The sequence below is a fragment of the Pristiophorus japonicus genome, chromosome 3 (genome assembly GCF_044704955.1).
Source record: "Pristiophorus japonicus isolate sPriJap1 chromosome 3, sPriJap1.hap1, whole genome shotgun sequence".
Taxonomy (NCBI): Eukaryota; Metazoa; Chordata; class Chondrichthyes; family Pristiophoridae; genus Pristiophorus; species Pristiophorus japonicus.
The window spans coordinates 196,407,102-196,429,652 of NC_091979.1; the positions used below are offsets into that span (position 1 = coordinate 196,407,102).

General features: G+C 44.5%; 1 protein-coding gene across 3 annotated transcripts in view; it reads right to left on the minus strand.

The window, feature by feature from the left end:
* The window catches only part of LOC139260061 (disintegrin and metalloproteinase domain-containing protein 23-like), a 304,045-nt gene that overhangs the window by 74,568 nt on the left and 206,926 nt on the right, over nucleotides 1–22,551 (minus strand). For all 3 annotated transcript variants that reach the window (XM_070876183.1, XM_070876182.1, XM_070876184.1), the window contains 2 exons: nucleotides 3,837–3,936; nucleotides 2,934–3,005 (listed from right to left, as the gene is read on the minus strand). In XM_070876183.1, coding sequence (XP_070732284.1) covers nucleotides 2,934–3,005; nucleotides 3,837–3,936 — 172 coding nt within the window. The remainder of the gene's footprint in view (nucleotides 1–2,933; nucleotides 3,006–3,836; nucleotides 3,937–22,551) is intronic.

The window sequence follows — 22,551 nt, forward strand, 5'->3', positions numbered from 1 at the left end:
TCCACCTAGGCCGGTCTTCGGCCAGGGTCTCCCAGGTGTCAGTGGTGATGTCGCACTTTACCAGGGAGGCTTTGAGGGTGTCCTTGTAACATTTCCACTGCCCACCTTTGGCTCGTTTGCCGTACTAACACCATATGATGAAGCATCACAATAATACAAGACACTTAGTTATTGAACAAGGAACTTGTTTGAACAGAACAGACTCTTAGCTTTCTCAAAGGCTCCATCTTGAGACATACCCCAGACCCAATTGTTACCTTTTCTGAGTAGCAAATGCAGTGGCTGTAATAAAGTGCTCAATCTCGGTAAGAAATTACCAAAGTAGTTGAGTAACCCAAGGAACGAATGCAACTCTGTCACATTCTGAGGCTTGGGTGTATTTTTGATGGCCTTGGCTTTTGAATCAGTAGACCTGATTCCATCAGCAGAAATCTTCCTACCAAGGAATTCATCTTCAGGTGCCATGAAGGCACACTTCAGACGTTTCAGCCCAAGTACCACTTTGTCCAGACGTTGTAGAACTTCCTCAAGATTGTTCAGATGTTCAGTGGTGTCGCAACCTGCGACCAGAATGTCATCTTGGAACATGTAAGTTCTAGGAACGGACTTCAGTGGACTCTCCATATTCCTCTGGAATATAGCTGCAGCCAAATGAATTCCGAAAGGACACCTGTTGTAGACAAAGTGTCCTTTATGGGTGTTGATGCAGGTCAGTTTCTTCGAATTATCGACAAGCTCCTGTGTCAAGTATGCCGACATCAGATCTAGCTTTGTAAATGACTTTCCACCAGCTAGTATGTCGAATAGGTCATCAGCCTTCGGTAACGGGTACTGAACCTGTTTCGAGAATTGGTTAATCGTAACCTTGTAGTCTCTGCAAATCCTGACAGTGCCAGCACTCTTCAACACAGGAACAATAGGACTGGCCCACTCATTGAACTCAACAGGTGATATGACCCCTTCATGTTGGAGTCTGTCAAGCTCAATCTCAATCTTCTCCCTCATCATATAAGGGACAGACCGAGCTTTGTGATAGACAGGCCTTGCATCAGAATCCAGGTGAATCTGCACCTTGGCTCCAGTAAAATTGCCAATGTCAGGCTCAAACAAAGAAGGAAACTTCTTCAACACTTGAGCACAAGAAGTGTCGTCCACCGAGGACAACGCTTTGACATCACTCCAGTTCAGCTTGATGTTCTCGAGCCAATTCCAACCGAACAGCGTTGGACCATTATCTGGGACGATCCATAATGGTAGATCTTGGATCACGCCATCATACGACACCTTGACTACTGCATTGCCAATCACAGGTATGGGTTCCTTCGTATAAGTACACAACTTGGACTTGACTGGACTCAGCTTAGACTTCACAGCCTCAGCATCCCACAGCTTGTCAAATGTCACTTGGCTCATGATCGATTGACTTGCACCCGTGTCCAGCTCCATTGATACAGGCACGCCATTCAGCTTCACATTAACAGTTATCGGCTGGCTCACTGACGAGAACAAATACAAACTATACACTTCCTCCTCAGGTTGTGTATCAAAGTCAGCACTGGACTGGTCACCATCAACAATATGATGAGCAGCAGCAGCACACTTGCTCAGTTGTGGGCACATTTTCTGGAGATGTCCCACTTTCGAGCAGCTATTACAGGAGTATTGTTTAAACCAACACTGATGAGGCCGATGATTTCCGCCACAACGCCAACAGGGTGAACTTAGCTTCGCACCAGTTGTCAGGCTCTGAGCAGCTACAGGCTTCACGTAAACAAGTGACGTGGCCCATGCCATGAGCAGCTTTGCCAAAAGACGACACAATCTTGTTTACAGTATCTGACAAGCCTGCCGTGGATGATATCTGCCTCAAGTTCTCATCAGTCATCATACATGCTTGAGCAATCGCGATGGCCTTTTTCAAATCCAGTTTCTCTTTAGCCAATAACTTTCGAAGAATCACATCATGGTTGATGCCCATCACCAAAAAGTCTCTTAACATGTCTTCCAGCCGAACTTTCTCGGCTCAGCAAGACGTCGTAGGCCGGCGATGAATCCTGGCCCTCAGCACGGTCCATGCATGTAGAAGCGATACCGTGAGATGATGATCCCTTCCTTCGGCTTTAGATGGTCGCGCACCAAATCACACAATTCCTCGTAAGACTTGGCAGTTGGACGTAAAGGCGAGAGAAGGTTCTTCATGATGCCGTAAACCTTCTGACCATAGCCGGTGAGGAGAACCGCCCTGCGACGGACTGCATCAGCTTCCCCCTCCATTTTGTTGGCAACAAAATATTAATCCAGGCGGTCGACAAAATCCGCCCAATCCTCGCCATCCATGAATTGATGCAGAATTCCAATAGTGCCCATTATAAATAGGAAAGTTCTTAGTTTACCTCGTCGCCAATGTAATAACACAAGAGTCCTGATATTATAAACTGCCTCGGGTGTTTACCCGATCTTTTTTATTCCCACTTCGGATAAGAACAAGATCCGACTTCCTGTATTGCCTGCATGACATCTGACAGTGGCGCCCTCTGGTGTCAGGTGACCCCAAGCATAAATATATTACATGTACAAAGGACAATAATGGTGTACAATGAGAGTGTGTACAAAGGACAGTAATGGTGTACAATGAGAGTGTGTACAAAGGACAATAATGGTGTACAATGAGAGGACATTTTACCTTCCTTTCTGGGCAGTATCCAAAAATGGAAATCGGGTGTGTTCTATAAAGAGCGTGTGATTCTCTGCCAGGTTACTGCCCAGGCGGGGAAGTTGAAAGATACCTCTACCTCTTAACTGTTGTGATGGCTGATCAATGACAAGTCAGTCAAAGGCCTGGCCAATTCATTCGCTCTCAATCCAAGGAGGAAATATGGCAGCAGTGGTACAGGGCAAGCAGAAAAAAAAACATCGTAACACTCTAAGCTTACCACTCGTAATCCACAGTCACATTCTTCCCCAGATTCCACATATCCATTTCCACACTCTGTGGTCTCAAACAGCTATAAAGGAACAGAGATAGAGAGAGCAATTGTCACTCAGAGGCAAGAACAGCAACATTGGGCCTGTAATTCTGATTTGGGCCTGGGTGGAACTGGGGCAGATTGCCTGGCAACAGGTAGGAATATGGAATGGGACCCAGTTCCACTGGGACTCCACTCATGTTTTTTGTTCTGCCATTTATGACTGATGAGAGGGGCATGGGCAGATCTTCCATCCACATCTTGTGGGCACATCTCGGGGAATTCCTGGGCAGCTATGTGAATTCAGCCTCAATACTCGTAAAAGGCTTCAGCAGAATATTTACCAGCTGAGAGCAGGGGCCCTGGAACTTGCCAAAAGTACATATCCGTCGGCCTAATTTAATCATTACTGGCTCCCATTGGAGCTGAAGATTTCTTTTGGGCCTCTTCCGTCTTGGGGCCAGGAAGGGCTTTGATATCCTCCCAGCGGAGTGGCTGGTTGCCTCTTGGCACGTGAATCGGGGCAGGTAGCTCTGATATGCCCCCTAAAAAATTGGTCCTAGTACTTAAGTTTAGAGGAACAAGAGATGGAAATTCAGAGGAGCACAGACCATAACAGTAATAATAAAATAGAGTGTGACAAAGAAAGATTGTGATAGAGGGAGCTTGGAGGCTCAAGAGGGGTCAGTTATCAGATGGCTTTTTCGTGTTTCCTGTGCAGACTGGTTAGTAAGGGATTAGGAAAATATGTGTCTGGTCCTCGTATCTTGAGTGAACTTGGATGGTTGCGTTTAAATAACTCATGAGGACTGATGAAAAATGCTAGTGGCAACTGACTGAACTTGGTCCTTCTGAATAAGGAACTCTTACCTTTGTTGGTCTATTGAAGAGACAAGCTCCTCCGCCTCTTTGTAGAAACTCCTTGTATTCCATAACACTGCACTTGGAAAACTTGCGAGGGTGATAGAACCTGCAGATGGACCACAGCAACAGTAGGAATGAAAACTCAAACCAGCAAGATGAATCTAACCCAACCCAATCACATCAACTGATCGAAAGTTCAATCCATCCCAGCTCGACCCCAACTCAATAGAGTAAAACACTGCATTGGTTTAATTTAAGAGCTATGCTACAGATTAAAAACTATACACACATAATTTGATATTTTGAAACTTGACAACCTAAGTAATTAAATAAAATACATTAGAGATGGCAGGGCAGGCGATGTTTTGCAGTTGCAGCAGTGGGCTGGGGGGGGGGGGGGATGCTGGTGGACACCAGTGTGATCCACGGCAACCACATCGGCAGTAAGTTTCTGCAGCTCGAGGAACTTTGGCTCGGAGTCAATGAGCTGGAGTCCGAGTTTCAAACACTGCGACACATCAGGGAGGGGGAGAGTTAGCTGGATGCTGCATTCCAGGGGACAGTAGCACCCCTTAGGTTAAGTAATTCAAATTTGGTCAGTGGTCAGGGACAGGTGGGTGTGACTGCGAGTGAGACAGGTATGGAACCCAGAATTCAGTGATAGAGGAGCCTCAGCCCTTGCTCTTGTCCAACAGGTACAAGATTCGTACTCCCTGTGTGGACGAGAGCAGGGACTGCGGGGAGGATGAGCAAACTGACCACAGCACCATGGTACAGGGGGCCATTCAAGTTGGGGGAGTAAAAAGAAACTTTATAGTGGTAGGAGGCAGAATCTTTAGGGGGATAAATACTGTTCTCTGCACCCGAGAGCGTGAGTCCCGAAAGCTGTGTTGCCTGCCCGGTGCCAGGGTTAAGGACATTTCCTCGGGGCTGGAGAGGAACTTGGAGTGGGAGGGGAAAGATCCAGTTGTCATGGTCCACATAGATACCAATGACATAGGTAGAACAAAGAAAGAGATTCTGATGAAGAAGTATGAGCAGCTAGGGGCTAAATTAAAAACCAGAACCACAAAGGTAATAATCTCTGGATTACTACCTGAGCCACGAGCAAATTTGCATAGGGTAAATAAGATCAGAGAGTTAAACACGTGGCTCAAAGACTGGTGTGGAAGAAATGGGTTTTGGTTTGTGGGACACTGGCAGCAGTACTGGGGTAAGAGGGAGCTTTTCCATTAGGACGGGCTTCACTTGAACCAGGCTGGGACCAGTGTCTTGGCGAATCGAATAACAAGGGCTATAGATAGGGCTGTAAACTAAATATTGGGGGGGGGTGGGGCGGGGGGGAGAGATCAGGAGAGTGGAAATTTAAAAAGTCAAAACAGAGAGAAGACAATAGTGCGATAGGGGTAATGAGTACCCGAGTGTGATAGGAAGGGGCAGAGCGTATAAACATAAGAGTGCATCAGAAAGTGGGGTCAGAGTAGTGAAAAATGGTGAAAAGACAAAATTGAAAGCTCTTTATCTGAATGCATGCAGCATTTGTAACAAGATAGTTGAGTTGATAGCACAAGTAGAAATAAATGGCTATGATCTGATAGTCATTACAGAGATGTGGTTGCAAGGTGATCAAGGCTGGGAACTGAATATTCAGGGGTGTTTGCCATTAGGAAGGATAGGCAGAAAGGAAAAGGAGGTGGGGTAGCTCTATTAATAAAGGATTAGATCAGTGCAGTAGTGAGAAATGATATTGGCTCAGAAGATCAAGATGTAGAATCAGTTTGGGTGGAGCTAAGAATAAAGGAAAGAAGTCACTGGTAGGAGTAGTCTATGGACCCCCTAACAGTACACTGTAGGACAGAGTATAAATCAAGAAATAATGGAGGCTTGTAAAATAGGTACAGCAATAATCATGCGCAATTTTTATCTTCATATTGATTGGACAAATAAAAATGGCAAACAAAGCCTTGAGGAAGAGTACATAGAGTGTATTCAGATGGTTTCTTAGAACAACCAGGGAGCAGACTTTTTAGATCTGGTAATGTGTAATGAGACTGGATTAATGAATGATCTCATAGTAAAGGATCCTCTTGGTAAGAGTGATCATAACATGGTAGAATTCCAAATTCAGTTTGAGGGTGAGAAAGCTAGGTCTCAAACCAGTGTCCTGAACCTAAATAAAGACAATTACAAAGTTATGTAGGCAGAGTTGGGTAAAGTGGACTGGGAAATAGATTAAAGGGTCAGATGGTAGATGAGCAGTGGCAAACATTTAAGGAGATATTTCATAACTCTCAGCAAAGATATATTCCAGTGAGAAAGAATCTAAGATAAAGATCAACCATCCTTGACTAACTAAGGAAGTAAGGATGGTATCAAATTGAAAACAAAGGCATACAATGTTGCGAAGAATAGTGGAAGGCCAGAGGATTGGGAAATTTTTAGAAACCTAACAAAGGATGACTAAAAAAATAATAAAGAGAGAGACGATAGATTATGAGAGTAAACTAGTAAACAATATAAAAACAGACAGTAGGAGCTTCTACAGGTATGTAAAACGGAAGAGAATAGCTAAAGTAGACATTGGTAGACGATGGCAGTGCAGCTCAGTCCCTGGAGTGCACATCCTGCGGCATGTGGGAAGTCCTGGACGCTTCGCGCAGCCTAGACAACCACATGTGCAGAAGGTGTCTCCAACTTCAACTGCTCGAGCTCTGCGTTTTGGAGTTGGAGCAGTGGGTGGAGTCAATACCTGTCCAGTCCCGTCAGAATTTTATATGTTTCTATGAGATCCCCTCTCATTCTTCTAAGCTCCAGTGAATACAGTCCCAGTCGATCCAGTCTCTCCTCATATGTCAGTCCTGCCATCCCGGGAATCAGTCTGGTGAAATTTCGCTGCACCCCCTCAACAGCAAGAACGTCCTTCCTCAGATTAGGAGACCAAAACTGAACACAATATTCCAGGTGAGACCTCACCAAGGCCCTGTAAAACTGCTCAAATTCCCTAGCTATGAAGGCCAACATGCCATTTGCCTTCTTTACCGTCTGCTGTACCTGCATGCCAAACTTCAATGACTAATGTACCATGACACCCAGGTCTCATTGCACCTCTCCTTTTCCTAATCTGGCGCCATTCAGATAATATTCTGCCTTCATGTTTTTGCCACCAAAGTGGATAACCTCAGATTTATTCACAATATACTACACCTGCCATGCATCTGCCCACTCACCTAACCTGTCCAAGTCACCTGCAGCCTCTTAGCATCCACCGCACAGTTCACACCGCCACCCAGCTTGGTGTCATCTGCAAACTTGGAGATATTACACTCAATTCCTTCATTTAAATCATTGATGTATATTGTAAATAGCTGTGGTCCCAGCACTGAGCCCTGCGGCAACCCACTAGTCACTGCCTGCCATTCTGAAAAGGACCCGTTTATCCCGACTCTCTGCTTCCTGTCTGCCAACCAGTTCTCTATCCACGTCAGTACATTACCCGCAATACCATGTGCTTTAATTTTGCACACCAACCTCTTGTGTGGGATCTTGTCAAAAGCCTTTTGAAAGTCCAAATACACCACATCCACTGGTTCTCCCTTGTCCACTCTACTAGTTACATCCTCAAAAAATTCCAGAAGATTTGTCAAGCATGATTTCCCTTTCATAAATCCATACTGAATTGGACTGATCCTGTCACTGCTTTCCAAATGCGCTGCTATTTCATCTTTAATAATTGATTCCAACATTTTCCTCACGACTAATGTCAGGCTAGCCGGTCGATAATTTCCCGTTTTCTCTTTCTTTTTTTAAAAAGTGGTGTTATATTAGCTACCCTCCAGTCCATAGGAACTGATCCAGAGTCGATAGACTGTTGGAAAATGATCACCAATGCATCCACTATTTCAAGGGCCACTTCCTTAAGCACTCTGGGATGCAGAGTATCGGCATCAATTTCCCTAACACAATTTCCTGACTAATAAGGATTTCCTTCAGTTCCTCCTTCTCGCTAGACCCCCAGTCCCCTAGTATTCGTGAAGACAGAACCAAAGTATTTATTCAATTGGTCTGCCATTTCTTTGTTCCCCATTATAAATTCACTGACTGCAAGGGAACTATGTTTGTCTTCACTAATCTTTTACTCGTCACATATCTATAGAAGCTTTTGCAGTCAGTTTTTATGTTGCCAGGAAGCTTCCTCTCATACTCTATTTTCCCCCTCCTAATTAACCCCTTTGTCCTCCTCTGCTGAATTTTAAATTTCTCCCAGTCCTCAGGTTTTCTGCTTTTTCTGGCCAATCTATATGCCTCTTCCTTGGATTTAACACTATCCTTTATTTCCCTTATTAGCCACAGTTGAGCCACCTTTCCTGTTTTATTTTTTATTCCAGACAGCGATATACAATTGTTGAAGTTCACCATGTGATCTTTAAATGTTTGCCATTGCCTATCCACTATCAACCCTTTAAATATCATTTGCCAGTCTATTCTAGCCAATTCACGTCTCATACCATCGAAGTTACCTTTCCTTAAGTTCAGGACACAAGTCTCTGAATTAATTATATCACTCTCCACCTTAATAAATAATTTTACCATATTATGGTCACTCTTCCCCAAGGGGCCTCGCACATCAAGATTGTTAATTAGTCCTTTCTCATTACACATCACCCAGTCGAGGATGGCCAGCCCTCTGGTTGGTTCCTCGACATATTAGTCTAGAAAACCATCCCTAATACACTCCAGGAAATCCTCCTCCACCGTATTGCTACCAGTTTGGTTAGCCCAATCTATATATCGGTTAAAGTCGCCCATGATAACTGCTGTACCTTTACTGCACGCATCCCTAATTTCTTGCACCCTAATAAATGGTGCCCACCAAAAATCAGGCTCAACCCAAAAATGTAACTTCACTTCACACTCAGCTCCTAACAATACAAACCCTCCACAACCCCACGGGACTCTCTCAAAGTCAAACTTGAGGGATAGTTGGGCCTCGAGCCTTCTTTCACTTCAATTATTTTTCAACAACAAACAACAACTTGTATTTGTATAGCCTCTTTAACATAATAAAACGTCGCAAGGAGCTTCACAGGACTGTTTTCAGACAAAACAAATACATGTGACGTGAAGAAGAAGAAATTACAGCAGGTGACGAAAAGCTTGTTTAAAGAGTATGTTTTAAGGAACGTCTTAAAGGAGAAAAGAGAGTTAGAGGCGGAGAGGTTTAGGGAGGGGATTCCAGAGCTTAGGGCCCAGGCAGCTGAAGGCACGGCCACCGATGGTTGAGCAGTTATAATCAGGGATGCTCAAGAGGGCAGAATTTGGGGAGCGCAGACATCTCGTGGGGCGGGAGTTGTGAAGCTGAAGGAGATTACAGAGATAGGGAGAGTGAGGACATGGAGGGATTTGTAAACAAGGATGAGAATTTTGAAATCGAGGCGTTCCTTAACTGTCACTACATAAAAAGTAAACAGCAAACTGTACCAGTGCACTTACTTGAAAATCTACATGTCTGTTATTAGACAAAGTAAAAAGAAATGATCATACAAATGAGTGCAGTTGCTGTACGGGACTAGCTTCAAACTAATGCAAAGAAATGTAGCCCACCATCTCTCACTGGGCAGATGGGACTGTGGTTTAACGTCTTATCCAAAAGATGGCAACTCCAACAGTGTAGCATTCCCTCAGTACTGCACTGGAGTGTCAGCCGAGATTATGTGCTCAACAACTACCACCAACTGCATTTATATAGCTCCTTTACTGTAGCAAAACATTCCAAGATGCTTCTCAGGAACGTTATCAAAGATTGACACTGAGCCATATAAAAATGTTAGGGCAGATGACCAAAAGCTTGGTTAAAGTAGTAGGTTTAAACATAGCAACATAAAAAATAGGTGCAGGAGCAGGCCATTCGGCCCTTCGAGCCTGCACCACCATTCAATAGGATCATGGCTGATCATTCATCTCGGTACCCCTTTCCTGCTTTCTCTCCATACCCCTTGATCCCTTTAGCCGTAAGGGCCATATCTAACTCCCTCTTGAATAGATCCAATGAACTGGCATCTTAACAACTCTCTACAGTAGAGAATTCCACAGGTTAACAACTCTCTGAGTGAAGACGTTTCTCCTCATCTCAGTCTTAAATGGCTTACCCCTTATCCTTAGACTGTGTCCCTGGCTCTGGACATCCCCAGCATTGGGAACATTCTTCCTGCATCTAACCTGTCCAGTCCCGTCAGAATTTTATATGTTTCTATGAGATCCCCTCTCATCCTTCTAAACTCCAGTGAATACAGGCCCAGTCGATCCAGTCTCTCCTCATATGTCAGTCCTGCCAAGCCGGGAATCAGTCTGGTGAACCTTCGCTGCACTCCCTCAATAGCAAGAACGTCCTTCCTCAGATTAGGAGACCAAAACTGAACACAATATTCCAGGTGAGGCCTCACCAAGGCCCTGTACAACTGCAATAAGACGTCCCTGCTCCTATATTCAAAACCATTAGCTATGAAGGTCAACATACCATTTGCCTTCTTCACTGCCTGCTGTACCTGCATGCCAACTTTCAATGATTGATGTACCATGACGCCCAAGTCATGTTCCACCTCTCCTTTTCCCAATCTGCCGCCATTCAGATAATATTCTGCCTTCGTGTTTTTGCCACCAAAGTGGATAACCTCACATTTATCCATATTGTACTGCATATGCCATGCATTTGCCCACTCATCTAACCTGTCCAAGTCACCCTGCAGCCTCTTAGGGTCCTCCTCACAGCTCACACCGCCACCCAGCTTAGTGTCTTAAGAGCCTCTTAAAGGAGGAAAGAGAGGTTGAGAAGTGGAATGGTTTAAGGAGGAAATTTCAGAGCTTTGGGCTTTGGTAGCTGAAAGCACGGCTGCCAATGGTGGAGCGATGAAAATCGGGGATGGGCAAAATGCCAGAAAGGAGCGCAGAGATCTCGGAAGGTTGTAGGAGGCTACAGAGATAGGGAGGGGCAAGGCTATGGAGGGATTTGAAAACAAGGATGAGAATTTTAAAATAGAAGCGATGCTTAATCAGGACCCAATGTAGATCAGCGAGCACAGGGGCTGTAATGTCTGTAAGCTTGTAATGTTTGTAGCGCCACACTGTGGATGTGGACGTATTGTGTACTGCAACTGCAGAGTGAATAATAAACAGAACCAGGCAGATTCCGGAGGCTTCCGAGAGAGCTGCCTGCCATGTTAGGAGCTGTGTGTGCTGTACTCTATGGATATGTCATATTTGGCGATGAGATGGGATTTTTTGGATGATTTAAAGCTTAAATTTTGTTGGGAAAAGATTCAGCCAGCCGACAGAGAGACTTTGAAAGTTTCTGTCTTTGGAAAAAAGCTACAAAATCCGAGCACACGGTGTGAACAGCTAGAAATTAAAATGGCAGGTGTAATTGGACATTTGGGGGAATATAGACACGACCAGGAATGTTTTAAAGTGTATGTGGATCAGTTAGAAATGTATTTCACTGCAAATAACACATTCGAAGTTCCAGACAATGCAGTCCAGAACCGGGCTGTGTTGGAACATAAGAGAGCGATCTTCTTATCAGAGACAGGTCCGGCATTGTATGAAACTCTGGTAAATCTGCTTGTGCCTGACGAGCCAAAGGACATAGAAACATAGAAACATAGAAAATAGGTGCAGGAGTAGGCCATTCAGCCCTTCCAGCCTGCACCGCCATTCAATGAGTCCATGGCTGAACATGCACCTCAGTACCCCATTCCTGCTTTCTCGCCATACCCCTTGATCCCCCGAGTAGTAAGGACTTCATCGAACTCCCTTTTGAATATATTTAGTGAATTGGCCTCAACTACTTTCTGTGGTAGAGAATTCAACAGGTTCACCACTCTCTGGGTGAAGAAGTTTCTCCTCATCTCGGTCCTAAATGGCTTACCCCTTATCCTTAGACTGTGACCCCTGGTTCTGGACTTCCCCAACATTGGGAACATTCTTCCTGCATCTAACCTGTCGAAACCCGTCAGAATTTTAAACATTTCTATGAGGTCCCCTCTCATTCTTCTGAACTCCAGTGAATAAAAGCCCAGTTGATCCAGTCTTTCTTGATAGGTCAGTCCCACCATCCCGGGAATCAGTCTGGTGAATCTTCGCTGCACTCCCTCAATAGCAAGAATGTCCTTCCTCAAGTTAGGAGACCAAAACTGTACACAATACTCCAGGTGTGGCCTCACCAAGGCCCTGTACAACTGTAGCAACACCTCCCTGCCCCTGTACTCAAATCCCCTCGCTATGAAGGCCAACATGCCATTTGCTTTCTTAACCGCCTGCTGTACCTGCATGCCAACCTTCAATGACTGATGTACCATGACACCCAGGTCTCGTTGCACCTCCCATTTTCCTAATCTGTCACCATTCAGATAATAGTCTGTCTCTCTGTTTTTACCACCAAAGTGGATAACCTCACATTTATCCACATTATACTTCATCTGCCATGCATTTGCCCACTCACCTAACCTATCCAAGTCACTCTGCAGCCTCATAGCATCCTCCTCGCAGCTCACGCTGCCACCCAACTTAGTGTCATCCGCAAATTTGGAGATACTACATTTAATCCCCTCGTCTAAATCATTAATGTACAATGTAAACAGCTGGGGCCCCAGCACAGAACCTTGCGGTACCCCACTAGTCACTGCCTGCCATTCTGAAAAGTACCCATTTACTCCTACTCTTTGCTTCCTGTCTGACAACCAGTTCTCAATCCACGTCAGCACACTACCCCCAATCCCATGTGCTTTAACTTTGCACATTAATCTCTTGTGTGGGACCTTGTCGAAAGCCTTCTGAAAGTCCAAATATACCACATCAACTGGTTCTCCCTTGTCCACTTTACTGGAAACATCCTCAAAAAATTCCAGAAGGTTTGTCAAGCATGATTTCCCTTTCACAAATCCATGCTGACTTGGACCTATCATGTCACCATTTTCCAAATGCACTGCTATGACATCCTTAATAATTGATTCCATCATTTTACCCACTACTGAGGTCAGGCTGACCGGTCTATAATTCCCTGTTTTCTCTCTCCCTCCTTTTTTAAAAAGTGGGGTTACATTGGCTACTCTCCACTCAATAGGAGCTGATCCAGAGTCAATGGAATGTTGGAAAATGACTGTCAATGCATCCACTATTTCCAAGGCCACCTCCTTAAGTACTCTGGGATGCAGTCCATCAGGCCCTGGGGATTTATCGGCCTTCAATCCCATCAATTTCCCCAACACAATTTCCCGACTAATAAAGATTTCCCTCAGTTCCTCCTCCTTACTAGACCCTCTGACCCCTTTTATATCCGGAAGGTTGTTGGTGTCCTCCTTCGTGAATACCGAACCAAAGTACTTGTTCAATTGGTCTGCCATTTCTTTGTTCCCAGTTATGACTTCCCCTGATTCTGACTGCAGGGGACCTATGTTTGTCTTTACTAACCTTTTTCTCTTTACATACCTATAGAAACTTTTGCAATCCGCCTTAATGTTCCCTGCAAGCTTCTTCTCGTACTCCATTTTCCCTGCCCTAATCAAACCCTTTGTCCTCCTCTGCTGAGTTCTAAATTTCTCCCAGTCCCCGGGTTCACTGCTATTTCTGGTCAATTTATATGCCACTTCCTTGGCTTTAATACTATCCCTGATTTCCCTTGATAGCCACGGTTGAGCCACCTTCCCTTTTTTATTTTTACGCCAGACAGGAATGTACAATTGTTGTAGTTCATCCATGCGGTCTCTAAATGTCTGCCATTGCCCATCCACAGTCAACCCCTTAAGTATCATTCGCCAATCTATCCTAGCCAATTCACGCCTCATACCTTCAAAGTTACCCTTCTTTAAGTTCTGGACCATGGTCTCTGAATTAACTGTTTCCTTCTCCATCCTAATGCAGAATTCCACCATATTATGGTCACTCTTCCCCAAGGGGCCTCACACAATGAGATTGCTAATTAATCCTCTCTCATTACACAACACCCAGTCTAAGATGGCCTCCCCCCTAGTTGGTTCCTCGACATATTGGTCTAGAAAACCATCCCTTATGCACTCCAGGAAATCCTCCTCCACCGTATTACTTCCAGTTTGGCTCGCCCAATCTATGTGCATATTAAAGTCACCCATTATAACTGCTGCACCCTTATTGCATGCACCCCTAATTTCCTGTTTGATACCCTCCCCAACATCACTACTACTGTTTGGAGGTCTGTACACAACTCCCACTAACGTTTTTTGCCCTTTGGTGTTCTGCAGCTCTACCCATATAGATTCCACATCATCCAAGCTAATGTCCTTCCTAACTATTGCATTAATCTCCTCTTTAACCAGCAATGCTACCCCACCTCCTTTTCCTTTTATTCTATCCTTCCTGAATGTTGAATACCCCTGGATGTTGAGTTCCCAGCCCTGATCATCCTGGAGCCACGTCTCCGTAATCCCAATCACATCATATTTGTTAACATCTATTTGCACAGTTAATTCATCCACCTTATTGCGGATACTCCTTGCATTAAGACACAAAGCCTTCAGGCTTGTTTTTTTAACACCCTTTGTCCTTTTAGAATTTTGCTGTACAGTAGCCCTTTTTGTTCTTTGCCTTGGGTTTCTCTGCCCTCCACTTTTCCTCATCTCCTTTCTGTCTTTTGCTTTTGCCTCCTTTTTGTCTCCCTCTGTCTCCCTGCATTGGTTCCCATCCCCCTGCCATATTAGTTTAACTCCTCCCCAACAGCACTAGCAAACACTCCCCCTAGGACATTGGTTCCGGTCCTGCCCAGGTGCAGACCGTCCGGTTTGTACTGGTCCCACCTACCCCAGAACCGGTTTCAATGCCCCAGGAATTTGAATCCCTCCCTGCTGCGTCACTGCTCAAGCCACGTATTCATCTGCGCTATCCTGCGATTCCTACTCTGACTAGCACGTGGCACTGGTAGCAATCCTGAGATTACTACTTTTGAGGTCCTACTTTTTAATTTAGCTCCTAGCTCCTTAAATTCGTTTCATTGGACCTCATCCACTTTTTTTACCTATGTCGTTGGTACCAATGTGCACCACGACAACTGGCTGTTCTCCCTCCCTTTTCAGAATGTCCTGCACCCTTAAAAAGATTTTAACGAAGCTGGAGCAGCACTATAACCCCAAACCGTTAGAAATTGCTGAATGCTATCGTTTCGGGATTTGGAATCAAAAAACTGAGGAAAGTATCAGTGATTACATCATAGCATTAAAAAAGCTATCGATGCACTGTCATTTTGGAAACTTTCAAAACTGAGCATTACGGGATCATTTTGTTTGTGGGGTGAAAAATGATGCGATCAGAAGGAAGTTACTGATGACGGATGACTTGACTTTTGAGATTGCTTGTCAGACAGCGAGGTCGATGGGCATGGCCGAACAATATTCCCGCGAATTAAATAATAATTACGGTTGTCAGTCAACCAAGGTAAATCACCTGCAGGTTCAAAGTAAAAGATGGTGGGGGCCCAAAGTCTCAGAATCTGGAAATTCTAACAGAGCGTCGAAGTCGTGCTATAGGTGCCTGGGACAACACATTGCTCAAAGTTGTCCATACGTGAAGGCAGAGTGTTTCTTCTGCAGAAAGACTGGCATCTTGCGAAGGCATGCCGACTGAAGGGTAAACCAGCTTTTAAAGCTATGAGTCCAGCGTTCAAAGCTGTGAGTAGAAATCCAAAGAGACTACATAGCATGGAAGAACAACCACGGGACGATGAGATGTTAGAGTTACACGTACACGTCATCAGGAGCATGAGGTTAACGGACAGCGATTCGGAAAGCATCAAAATCCACATAGATGTTGCGGGATTCAAGATACCAAAGGAAATTGACACGGGTGCACCGTGAGTGTAGTACTGGAGTCACTGTACCGCGACAAATTGCGTGATTTCCAACTGGAGAAATCCAAGATAGAGCTGTGAGGCTACTCGGGAGAGAAAATTCCTGTGGTAGGTAGTATCACCGTACCGGTGAAATATAAAGATCAATTTCAGAACTTGCCTCTAATAGTAGTGAAAGGAGACAAGTCTGCCTTACTGGGAAGAAATTGGTTGAGCTCACTGAAGCTGGATTGCAGTAAGATTTTCAGTGTGGAAGCGAGATTTTCATCAACGGATGAGGTTATCAAGAAGTATCCGAAGGTGTTCTGCGAAACGGGCAGTCCCATCCAAGGCTTCAAGGCGAGTGTCAGGGTACAGAAGGACGCTAGATTGGTTTACTACAAGCCACGTTCCGTACCATATGCACTCAAGGAGAAAGTTGAGCAAGAACTCAAAAGACTAGAGACTGAGAACATTATTTGTAAGATAGATCGATGTAATTGGGCAACACCCATTGTTGTTGTACCTAAGTCTTATGGTAAGGTAAGATTGTGTGGTGATTATAATGTAACCGTAAACCAGGTTCTAGAGGGTAATGTCCCCAATACTCATGTTTGACTATAAATACTCATCTAGGCTTATATCAATTTAATAGGCTACCGTTTGGAGTGTCTTCCGCCCCTGCCATATTCCAAGGGGTGATGAACCAGATTTTGCAAGGTATTGAAAGGGTAGTATGTTATTTAGATGACATACTAATTTCAGCACCAAATAGGCAAATTCATAATAACATATTGAATGAAGTCCTCAAACGGCTAGAGAAGCACAGAGTACGGGTGTCTGCTCCTAAGTGTGAGTTATTTAAAAACTCAGTGGAGTACTTGGGGTACAGACTACACAAAGATGGTTTACATCCAACCATGGAAAAATTGGATGCAATTAGAAATGCACCCACTCCCAGGAATGTCACTGAATTTAGTTCATTCTTGGGTCCTTTGAACTATTATGGGAAGTTCCTACCAAATTTGGCTACAGTATTACATCCACTGAATGAACTTTTGAAAAAACAGGTCCATTGGAAATGGTCAAAAGAATGCGATACAGCATTCAAGGAGTGTAAAAGCAAATTGGTAGAGAACACCATGTTAGTTCACTTTGACATATCTAAGGAGATTAAGCTAGCATGTGATGCCTCTCCGTATGGAGTTGGGGCAGTGATCTCTCATGTATCACGTAGTGGGGAGGAGAGACCAATTGCTTTTGCTTCACGCACTCTCAGTGCCAGTGAGAGTAATTATGCGCAAATTGAAAGGGAAGCTTTGGCATTCATTTTTGGGGTCAAGAAGTTTCACAAATACTTGTATGGTCGTAAGTTTACCATCATTATGGACCATAAGCCCCTAACAACAATCCTCCATCCAAAGTCCCCAGTTACAACATTAGCTGCAGCCCGAATGCAGAGATGGGCTTTGATTTTGTCAGCATATACATAAGATATTGAATACAGACGATCAGCTGATCACAGTAATGCTGATGCAATGTCTAGATTGCCTTCCCCATCACAAGTTACACCTGATAGAGAAGAAGTGTTTTATTTTTCATACATTGATGAACTGTCAGTCACAGCTGAAGAGATTAGTAGAGCAACCAAACCTGACCCAGTGATGTCAAAGGTGTATGAGTATATTGCAAATGGATGGCCAAACCAGGAAACAGACAAAAATACACATCCATTCTTCATTCGTAGGAATGAATAATCGGTCGATAAAGATTGTATCATATGGGGTGCAAGAGTGGTTATACCAAATAAATTCAGTTCCTAATTATTAGGAGACCTCCATGACCAGCACCTGGGAATGTGCTTGACCAAAAGTTTTGCACGCAGTTATTTATGATGGCCAGGTCTTCACAAAGATATAGAGTACATCGTGAGTCAGTGTACGACATGTCAAGCGGTAAGCAAGCAACCACCAACAGTACCATTACAGCCATGGAAATGGCCTTCCAGAGTGTGGTAAAGGCTACATATTGATTTTGCTGAGTTAGAAGGACAACAATTGTTCATTGTGATTGATAGCCATTTGAAGTGGGTTGAGGTGTTTCCAATGTGGAAAATAACAAGTAAAACATTGGACATTTTACGAAAATTATTTTTTTCATTTGGCCTCCCTGAAGAGATTGTTTCAGATAATGGACCACAATTTCGTTCAGAAGACTTTGCACAATTCACGAGCAAAAATGGTGTGAAACATACCAAGGTTCCACCATACCATCCTGCTTTGAATGGTGCAGCAGAGTGCACTGTACAAATTGTAAAACGTGCCCTCATAAAACAAATGTTAGATCCAAATTCAAGGAAACGACAGTTGTCATTGGATCACAAATTGGCTAATTTTTTGATTACATATCGAAATACTCCTCATACAACTCCTGGTAGAACACCAGCAGAGTTGTTTCTCAAACGACAGCCACGAACCAGATTCTCGTTGTTAAAACCAAATTTGGCACAGTCCATAGAAGAGACACAATTAAGACAGAAAGAGAATCATGATAGAGGCAGAGTAAAAGAGAGAAGTGTGAAATTAAACCAGAAGGCAAGAGTGAAGAACCATCACCATAAATGGTTAAAGTGGTTACCAGGAAGAGTGGTGAAGATATGTGGTCCTCGCACATATTTGGTAAAGATGTTTGATTATGGACAGGTTAGGTTTGTTCATATTGATCAGAATTTACCTACAGACATGGAAGGAATCGAAGGTGGGAATGATTCAATTATTTCTGACTCATCAGATAGTTTTGATACACCAGTAGCAAATCCTAAATCCAATGGACTGGAAGCAAATCCAGGAGAGAATCAGAATGAAAGTCTGAGTCCGAGTCAGGAAAACAAAGAGCCTGAAGTTAGAGTGAGTTCAAATGAAAATCAAGGAAATTCCGTGGAGGAAAACGTTCCTCAGGATGAACCTCGAATGAGTTTAGATTCAACACCAGGTTTGGAAGGTTCTGTTCAAGTTAAACTTATATCCTGTGTTATGTATAAACATGAAAGTTATGTATGATGTTTGTTGTCATAACTTCTTCATTAAGGAGGGAGAAGTGTAATGTCTGGAAGCTTGTAATATTTGTAGCTCCACACTGTGGATGTGGGCATATTGTGTACTGCAACTGCAGAGTTAATAATAAACAGAACCAGGCAGAGTCCGGAGGCTTCCGAGAGAGCTGCCTGCCATGTTAGGAGCTGTGTGTGCTGTGCTCTGTGAATATATCACAGGGGGATGGGTGAACGGGACTTGGTGCGAGTTAGGATACGGGCAGCAGAGAAGCTTGTAATGTTTGTAGCTCCACACTGTGGTGTGGGCATATTGTGTACTGCAACTGCAGAGTTAATAATAAACAGAACCAGGCAGATTCCGGAGGCTTCCGAGAGAGCTGCCTGCCATGTTAGGAGCTGTGTATGCTGTGCTCTGTGAATATATCACATGGGGGATGGGTGAACGGGACTTGGTGCGAGTTAGGATACGGGCAGCAGAGTTTTGGATGAGCTCAAGTTTATGGTGGGTGGAAGATAGGATGCCAGCCATAGGAGCATTGGAATAGTCAGGTCTAGAGGTAACAAAGGTATGGATGAGGCTTTCAGCAGCAGATGAGCTGAGGGAGATGAGGCAGATGAGCGGAGACAAGCGATGCTACAGAGGTGGTGTTAGGCAGTCTTGATGATGGAACGGATATGGAGATCCTTGGTGTGGGCCCTACAACTTTCTGACTCAGAGGCGACAGTGCTACCACTGAGTCACAGCTAACACAGTCAAAGAAAAATGAAGAATAATGATATATAACAATGCTTCCTCGATCTCTCTCCAGTTAAGATCCAAACAAAAGGATCCCAGATTCAGATCTGTGCTGAGTTTGTTGCTTTCAGATAGGTTAGCAGGAGGGCCGGTGGTGAGGGGGGTGGGGGGACGGGGGTACAGTGGTGGAGGCGCGAGGTTGCTGTAAGTAGCTTCAGTGGTGCAATAGGAGAAACTTCTTTACCCAGAAGATGGTTAGAATGTGGAACTTACTATCGCATGGAATGGTTGAGGCAAATAGCATAAATGCACTTAAGGGGAAGCTAGATAAGTACATGAGGGAGAAAAGAATAGAAATATATGCTGATAGGGTGAGATAAAGTAGGGTGGGCAGAGGCTCGTGTGGAGCATAAACACCGGCACAGACCAGCTGGGCCAAACTGTCTGTTTCTGTGCTGTCAATTTTTTGTAAGTGTTTTAAGGGCTTGAAAGGAGGGTAAGAAACAGGTTCCTCTTCCGTAATCATTATTCAGTAACCTCTGCTCGACAGTGTACACGGGTGTCAGGTGGAGACGGCATCAGACTCTGCTCTGGTGCCTCACATTGTCGAACAGCCAACGACTACTCAACACCCAGGCTCACACATGAAAATGAACATGGGCCAGGGATCAGACGACTGCTGGCACTCGTGAACCTTACTCCAACATAAGTCTCTATTCTCTGGAGAAAACCAGAAGAGGTCTGGGAGAGGGAGGGAAGGAAGGACATGGTGGATTTTTGGTTATTGGTGCGTAAATAAAATATATTAGCAATCAAAAGAGTTGATGTGGAGCATGTTTTAAGGCTTAATGAAAACATTCCTCCTTCAGAGTTTGTCTTCTTTTTAAAGAATGTAGTTAAGGTGCACTTGTAACCCCCTCACAAATTCAGTTCAAGTGCCTGAGCAATTAAAGAGACTCATCAAGATCAAGTGTGGTACTTTGCAATTCCAATGAGCACACTCCTTTGTGTAACACAAACAAAGCTGAGAACACTCATCACCCGTGCACCTCTACTGCGGTCCAGAGACACATTGGGCTATTTTGAAATCCAAGCTCTTTTTAAAAAAAAAACAATTACTTCTTCTCTGTGGAGCTAACCTATTGATGCTCTCGTTCCTCTCAAGGGCCATCAGCGTTCCGCACCAGTGGCCAAGTGGTTTCGCTCTTTCATCTGAACCCAGGCTCAAATCAAAGGGGCACAAGGCCAAGACTGCGAATACAAGAGCTCTTTCTTCAAGTATCTTTCATTTTCCTTTGTCCCTTTAGCCAAGTTACCCCCACCCTCACCATCTCTCCTGAAGGAACTGAGTCTTACAGGGAATCAGTTCCATGGGCAAGGCGAACCTGCGGAAACACACCTGTTGTACTTGTGAGTATAGATCGGTAGGCCCCCACGATTCTTGATCCCCCTGCACCCCCAGAACCATCTGCTCCCCCAGATCCCCTCTGCTCCCCCAGATCCCTCTGCACCCCCAGATTCCCCTGCGCCCCCAGATCCCCCTGCGCTCCATTCCCTCTGGATTTCCCAAACCCCCGCCTCCCCCCCCCACCACCCCGATCACCTCCAGAGTCCTCCTTCCACTGACTGCCAAAGACCATTCCCACCGGTCCAAGGTTGCGGCCTCCTGCCACCAAATTCTGGCCCACCCGCCAGGTAGCGATTCTGGCCAGATGTTGGGCTTGGACTCCAAGCCTGCATTTCCCCTGACTCCCAGGTTCGCCCCACCACCCCGCCTCCGCTTTGGGACTTGTACCATACACGAACCCCACCGCGTTTTAAAATCAGTAGCCTTGTGTCGATAAGTTAGTTAAGCAGAGGACATTACAGCCAACTCTGGCTCTATCCTCCACCCCCTCCTACCCCCGCCACATTCAATGTTCATGCACTTTTCACCACAGGTCACCGGGAACAGGAACCCTGGCAGCTTTTTATTCCCCCTTCTGCTCAAGAGGCTTGAGGCCCAAATGCAGTGGCTGGATTCACTTTGGCCAATTTAATATGGTCAAGGGATCAAACTGTTTTGTTCTGCATAGCTCAATACTACATCTGGCAGTGCCTTAAAAAAGGAGGCAGACAAAAAGCAGGAAACTATAGATCAGTTAGCCTAACATCTGTCGTTGGGAAAATGCTGGAGTCAATTAGTAAGGAAGCAGTAGCGGGATATTTGGAAAAGTTTGATTCAATCAAGCAGAGTCAGCATGATTTTATGAAAGGGAAATCATGTTTGACAAATTTGCTGGAGTTCTTTGAGGATATAACGAGCAGGGTGGATAAGGGAGAACCAGTGGATGTGGTGTATTTGGATTTGCAGAAGGCATTCAATAAGGTGCCATATAAGAGGTTACTGCACAAGATAAAAGCTCACAGGGTTGGTGATAATATATTTGCATGGATAGAGAATTGGCTAACTAACAGAAAACAGAGTCGGGATAAATGGGTCATTTTCCGTTGGCAAACAGTGGCAAACGGTGCCTCAGGGATTGGTGCTGGGTCCTCAACTATTTAGAATCTGTATTAATGACTTGTATGAAGGGACCGAGTGTAATGTAGCCAAATTTGCTGATGATACAAAGATGGGTGTGAAAGCAAATTGTGGGGAGGACACAAAAAATCCGCAAAGGGATATGGGCAGGCTAACTGAGTGGGCAAACATTTGGCAGATGGAGTATAATGTGGTAAAATGTGAGGTTATCTACTTTGGCAGAAATAATGGAAAAGCAAATTATAATTTAAATGGAGAAAAATTGCAAAATGCTGCAGTAGAGAGACCTGGGGGTCCTTCTGCATGAAACACAAAAAGTTAGTATGCAGGTACAGTAAGTAATCAGGAAGGCAAATGGAATGTTGGACTTTATTGCAAGGGCGATGGAGTATAAAAGCAGAGAAGTCCTGCTACAATTGTACAGGGTATTGGTGAGGCCACATCTGGAGTACTGTGTACAGTTTTGGTCTCCGTATTTAAGGAAGGATATACTTGCATTGGAGGCTGTTCAGAGAAGGTTAACTAGGTTGATTCCGGAGATGAGGGGGTTGACTTATGAGGATA